This window comes from Eimeria maxima, genomic scaffold (assembly GCF_000499605.1).
Source record: "Eimeria maxima Weybridge genomic scaffold, Emw_scaff1004, whole genome shotgun sequence".
NCBI lineage: Eukaryota > Apicomplexa > Conoidasida > Eucoccidiorida > Eimeriidae > Eimeria > Eimeria maxima.
The window spans coordinates 7,386-13,588 of NW_013563361.1; the positions used below are offsets into that span (position 1 = coordinate 7,386).

Consider the following 6,203-nt stretch of genomic DNA (forward strand, 5'->3'; position numbering starts at 1 on the left):
TATAGTTACTGGACCATTTAATCCCCTCCTCCACTAGGTTATTTTATTGGCTGTCAAAAATGCAGGGCGTTTTACTTTTTTTATCCCTCCTTGTTGTCGCCATTGTTATCGCCAGCGGGGCAGACACTGCTGGCTCGCCGGTTCTCCAGAGTTACTTGAGGCCGTTCCCGGCCGCGCCCTTCTTCAATAACACATCAGCCGAAATTCTTATGCTAGAAACGAAGATCGAGCAAGCTACTAAGCTAGCCAATGCACACTGGAAAGCCAGACATGGCCGACGACAGCCGGTCACGGCTGTTGCTGTACTCAATGTTTTGCTCATGGCGTCTGTGGTGTCCTTCATTGTTCTACGCTGCTTTGCAGCTTTGAACGCAAGACAAAGATGGTCTAGTGCAATACGCACACTGGCAGAGAGAGGAAGGGATGGCGACAACTGCTCTGTGAGTCTTGAGTCTTTGGTTCTTGTTTACGACTGCGATGTTCACATTGGAGGCATTGGCTACGGCACTAGCTCACCGCAAACGAATCATGGAATTTGGGGCTCTTGAGCTGCAGTTGTTAAAAATACAAGTTCTGAGAGACACGGTCTTTGGATTCTGCAGGGTTGCCACTGCTGGAGATTCAGTGGCGCCTCGCAGTAGTGCTTGCCCGCAAGTTGCTTGTTTGCGCTATTCCAGGTTCAGGTACGCACCCAGGGTGTTCTCTAGTTTTGATATTATCAGGGAAGACTTGCTGATGGATAATATACGTTTATGCTCAAACAGGACCTTGTTTGTACGTTTGGCGACCAGCTATGTGGTAGGTGCAGTTGCTTGGGCATGGCATTCTCTGTTTTGCGTGCACGGAGCTCCTGTTGTTCCTTCGCTACTGATTTTCCCCCTTGCCGCCGTTCACCATGGCCGTGGCGGTGAGGTAGTACACCCTATGGGTTTAGACGTGCACAGAAATTACGTTGTCCATATGTGAGCTACTTTAGACTTGCTGCAGCAGTGATGCGGCTAGCAATGCTTTTACCGTGTTTGGTTTAAACTGAATGTACACGGAATATCTCGATGTTCTGCTTATGGGCACCCAGGAGGTCAGGAGGTCTGTGTTACGCTCGGACGTGCCCGTGTAAAGCCACATCGTTGTTTTTTTGTTTCGGAAAGTGCATGTACCGTTGGGGAATTTTTGCCTATTCAGGAAGTGAGTAGTGCAGACACGCAGTAGTGGAGGTGGGGGGAGGCGTTGTGTACTTCGTATTTCAGGGGGGCAGGCGAGGGAGGAGTTGCAATGAGGCAGCTTAAGGGTTGGTTTTTCCGTGGGAGTAGTTTCAGAAATTCAAAGTACACAGGAGTTAAATGAGTCCTTAGAGGGGATTTTAGAGGGTTCAGCAGTTCTGCGCGTTATTTCTGCGAATACCTGTGGCCCACGCTGCCAATGCATGTGCAGGTAAACCAATTTGATGCTCTCAGCTTCAGGAGGTGTGTTGTGGTTTTGAGACAGCACGATGATTACAGTATGAGCAACGGGAATATGCGTATGGGCAGAGTAAATGGGATTGGTCATATTGTCGGTAGCCCCGTATTTCTGGATCTGGAACAGGAAGTAGTTGATTCTGGAGAGACTTGGAGAGGCCAGGATTGCCATGTATACTCTTATCCCCGCTTCCGCGGATGCGTTTGTGGCATGTGGCTAAACGTCGGGCGGGGTCGCCGCGGTTTTTGTGGTTTGTCGCTAGTTTGTGCAAAGCTACTCCACCCGGCACATTGCGGGAGTGTTGCCTATCTTAAGCGTGTGCGTATGGTAGGTGTTACTACATCTTATGCTTCACCTGAGAAGCGGAGGAGGAGTATGGGAGCCGCGTTTCATTGGCGTGGTCACCGTGTGGGGCGCCGCAGTTCTGCACTATCCACAACGGTAAATTTGTGGTCGTTGTGCAGCGCTAAAGGCGCAATTAAGATGTTTAGCTGCCTCTAGGAAATGCATTCTAGTGACATTTTAGTACGTGCAGACTGAAGACGTGATGGTAACGAATTAGTGCATTGGCTTGTTAAGGGATATCGCCTCATTGGTGTGAACAAACAAGTCGCTTTAGCCTTCGAAAGAAGCAGTTTGACAGCATTCTCTCAACGCATGCGCCATTCCTCTTGCGAGTGTGACAGAAGACTGCACAGCAGCAGCTGCCAGTGGAATTGTTGGTTTATGTTTGCCGCGTGCTGGGGCTTCGTGCTACCAACCATCGGTAGGCTCTCAGGGGTAATGGGGAGCCAGGAATGTTGGCGTTGGCATGGCGGCAATTGACATGGCCGTTATAGATGTGCTGCTGAACTGCGCAGTGGAATTCCATGTGGCGGCTGGATGTGGAGGGGAAGGGGAGGAGGAGCAAGGCTATTTGCAGCCTCAGTTGAAGAATGCTTGGATGCTGGTCACTGAGCATCGGCAGGATGTGAGGGACAACCCAGCGCCACCAGGCAGGAAGGTCTGCGTTGACACGTATTGTCCGATGTTTCAGTTGTTCTAGAAACGTTGCTACAGTTTACATGGGACTGGGTGTCTTTGGGAATGAGAAGGCGAAGAAGAAGAGGGGGGAGGTACAAGGAGTGTAGGCGCGTAGCGTGCGCTACACCCTGGTGGTGCTGAAGAAAACCGTGTGGCGGGTGTCCTAGCTAACGGTGTATGCCTCTTCTCTGATGCACAGGAGGATGTGAGCTCAAAAGTGACAGTGGTAAAACAGCCCACTGTGCTTATCGCTGCCTATGTGTGACATACTGAGACGAAGGGCGTGCCAGCTATGCATGCTGACTCGCCATGAAATTTGTCTGTGAATAATTAGACGGCCGGAATGCCTGCATGTGTCTTCCGCCGTTGCTTCGTTGCGTGCCAAAGGTGTTCTTAATTTGACGGTCACTATCGACAGCTCAGGTGCCAGTTGTGGGGGATAGCTGCACTGGCACCCATCATGAAGGCCCTCCATTGCCTCAGGTGGCTTGCGTCGCCCTGTACAGAACCGGAAGTTCCATAGTTCTTGTTTACACATGCCGCCTTTCCAGGCATGTGCGGCTGTCAGAGGCGCCCCCTTAGTGCCTCTGGTTAGGTTGTCGCGAACTAGTGGAAACCGCACCCTCCAAGTAGCATCTTATGGGGGCACACGCCGTCGCTTTCAACGTAGTTGGTGATTGCCCTGCTTTGCGTGGCGTCTTCCCTTGACACCGGCACCTTCCCTTGTGCGCATTTTACCCTGCTCTGTGAGTAGCGGTGTAATGCGACTGCTAACACTAACAACTGTTTAGTCATGCTGTCTGTCGTTATCGATTGCCCATATCAATCTTCGTCCTGCGCGTTCCTCTGCTGGCTCATGGGGATGTGTAGGCCCTCCATCTGGACAGTTGGGCTACAGCCACTCGGTGAAGTACGGGAGGGTGTTTGGGTATTTTTGTTTAGGCAGGGCGTTGAAAGACTTTGCGTTGCCATCAAGCAAGTAGAGGAGCGGCATGGTAGTCGGTGGCTCGTCGATTTTCACAAGTGGTGGCTAACGAACTGCTAGGTCTTGATGAGTGTCGGAGGGTTGAGTCTTGCGGGCAACTACCCAAACCCTTTGGACAGTGAGAGACCGCCAGGAACGTGTGAAAATGTCGGATGCTTCGCTTTCCTTTTTAGAATATCCGCAGCTGTTGGAAGTCTGAGGGACGTCGGTGGTTTGGTGTGCTTGTGGTCATTCGCTGCGTTTTGCAACGTTGTGAATGTCAAGCACTACAGTGGTCGGTGTGCCGTTGGGCACTGCATAACCAGGGGTTTTGACCATGGTGACCTACTTAGGGAGGCGTTCGTACAGTTTTTAAATGTTTACGTTGGCTTACCCGTGCTGTGGCAGGTCATTGCTGAGCTGCCGAACTAGCGTGGTGACCTTAGGAATGCGTTAGCGGCCACTGCAGACTGCGCAGGCGATGACTGCCCACGGTACTGTAAAAGCCCAAGGAGCATGATGGCTCCCGACGCAAGTGAGAAGCCAAATGTACGTTCTTCCGAAACGGTCCGTGGCATCCAGGAGGCACACCTTCAAATTTAACCCTACGTCAAAGAAGTCTTTTGGTCGTTTGTAACCTCAGGAAGTGGGTCGATGCACACCTGCACAAGCCTAATGCACGATGGTACTATGGGCCACATGCGTGCTCAGAAAGACGCACGGTCATTGTGCCTGCATTAGAATGCCGTGAATGCGCGTGTATGCCTGAGTTGACTGTCCTCCCCGTGAAACTCCCCTTATCCACCAAGCACCCCGTCCTACTCTTCCTCTTCCCCTCCCCCTCACCCATTGACTCTCGCATTGCCCCCATTGCTATCTAGGGGGGAGTTATATGGACATTTGTGTTTGGTGTTTTGCTGTTGTGGAATGTGCTCAAGGAGTGGGTTGGAGTCCTCGAGGGGTGTGGTTGGCTGGTGTGGCCACCGGATTATTGTATAATTGTTATGTCCATTTTTGTTCTGTTGGGGAGCGTGAATGGGGTGTGAGTACCGACGCACGTGCTGAAAATTGTAGTGCTGGGTTCATGAGCGCTGGACGCGTTGTGTGCAAATCTGTTAGCTTCGACTCGATGCCCTTGCGGTGTGCGATTAGAGCACGGCGAACAGGCATTCAGGCCTGTTAGGTTCAGATGTGGTCTGGGTAGAATGTAGGGTAGAGCCAAGCGGATGCATCATTTGTGTAACGAGGTTTGGGATGGCTGATGAGTGCAGGAGGTGCGTTTATCTGTTTGGGGTATTATACGTGCGGGTTGTCAATCCCAGTACTGACTGTGCATTATCGTTTTCCGAGGGTGGAGTGATTGGGGTGCGCTGCGGTGTGTTCTGTTAGTGGGTAGTTAATGGTGGTGCCTTGTGCTGCTGTGCTTACTTTGTATGTAGAGTTTGTGGAGGATGGGTGTATTTGGAAAACTGTGTTTGTGTTTTACGGTGTAGAATTTATGTGTGAAGCGCGGTTTGCCTAGCTCTGTTAGGCCTATCATTTGTGCGACTTGGCTGCCTGTGTAGCTGTGCACGTGTGATGGTTTTGTTTTTGTATGGTTTTGTTATTGCGTACTGGCATGACTATGTATTGCTCGCAGAGAGTGAGTTGGTGTGCTCGGGGTGGTGTGGTTGGTGGGTGCTGCTTGCGCATGGTTGCATAATTGTTATCGTGGCGTTCTTCCGTTGAAGGAGAATGCGTGGGGTGCGAACATGACTGCCGTGCGTCATCGTTGAATGCCAGATGTATGTGCGGTGGAGTTGTCGGTTTGAGGTTCTTGAGGCAATTTAGTAAGTGCTGGAAATCCCTCATGGATTTTAGGAATTGGACGCTTGATTGGGTTGAACGGTGATTTGTTGTATTAGTGGATAGTTAATGGTGGTGCCCTGTGCTGTAGTGGAGTTTTTTTGTAGAGGCTGTGGAGGATGTGTGCATTTGGAAAACTGTGTTTGTGTTTTACTGTGTAAGGCTTATGTGTGAAGCGCGGTGGGTCTATCTTAATGAGGCAAATCATTTGTGCGGCTAGGCTGGGTATGCAGCTGTGCACGTGTGAAGGGTTTGCTATAGTAGGGCTGTAGTATTATGTATTGACGTGTGTATGTATTGCATATTGCAGAGAGTGGGTTGGTGTGGTCGAGTGGTGTGGGTGTGGGTGGTTGATGCTGCTGGATCATTGCGGTATGATTGTTATGCTGGCTTTTGTTCTGCGACGGAGCATGAATGGGGTATGAGCATGCCGGCCGCATGGCAGCGTTCAGTGCTAGATGTATGTGAGATGGAGTTGCCGGTTTGCGGTTCGTGTGGCGGATTGTGACTGTAGTCGGCGTCTGGGGAGTGTGAGCATAGCAAGAGTGCCGTTTTGGGTTGTTCCTGGATTGGCATCGTAGACTACGTGAGGTTGTGGGGTAACAGCACGGGAGGTGGGGAGTATGAGGGAGGATTAGGAAGCCGTTGCGCGAAGTAGGAGCTGTTCTGGACGCCTGTTGAAGGTGGAAGTACACGTTGGGGGTACGGCCCACTGCGTGTGGGGGGGACGCTAGGGGAGTGGTTGATGCGAGCCTTTTCTTTGATGGTGGTCGTGTATATGGCTCGTCGTACAGTGTAGTGTTGTTTGGTTGGTTTTGTAGGGGAAGGTGGGTTTGGTTTGGATGTTTGTTGTGGAGCTGTCTGGGAACGCGTGGGCTGTATTGAGGGGTTTTTTGCAGGCAGAGTGCTCATG

The 6,203-nt window shown here is 51.2% G+C and overlaps 1 protein-coding gene across 1 annotated transcript; it reads left to right on the forward strand.

Moving 5' to 3' along the window:
• Positions 1-59: 59 nt before the first annotated feature.
• EMWEY_00047090 (hypothetical protein) lies at positions 60-5,948 on the forward strand (the record flags this gene model as incomplete). Its single annotated transcript, XM_013477176.1, has 15 exons — positions 60-440; positions 626-683; positions 803-907; positions 1,076-1,185; positions 1,432-1,530; positions 1,790-1,899; positions 2,254-2,428; positions 3,428-3,479; positions 3,651-3,785; positions 3,924-3,994; positions 4,384-4,487; positions 5,011-5,087; positions 5,453-5,550; positions 5,601-5,778; positions 5,872-5,948. The coding sequence occupies 15 exons, from the start codon at positions 60-62 to the stop codon at positions 5,946-5,948; spliced, it is 1,830 nt and encodes a 609-aa protein (XP_013332630.1).
• Between the last annotated feature and the right edge of the window lie 255 nt (positions 5,949-6,203).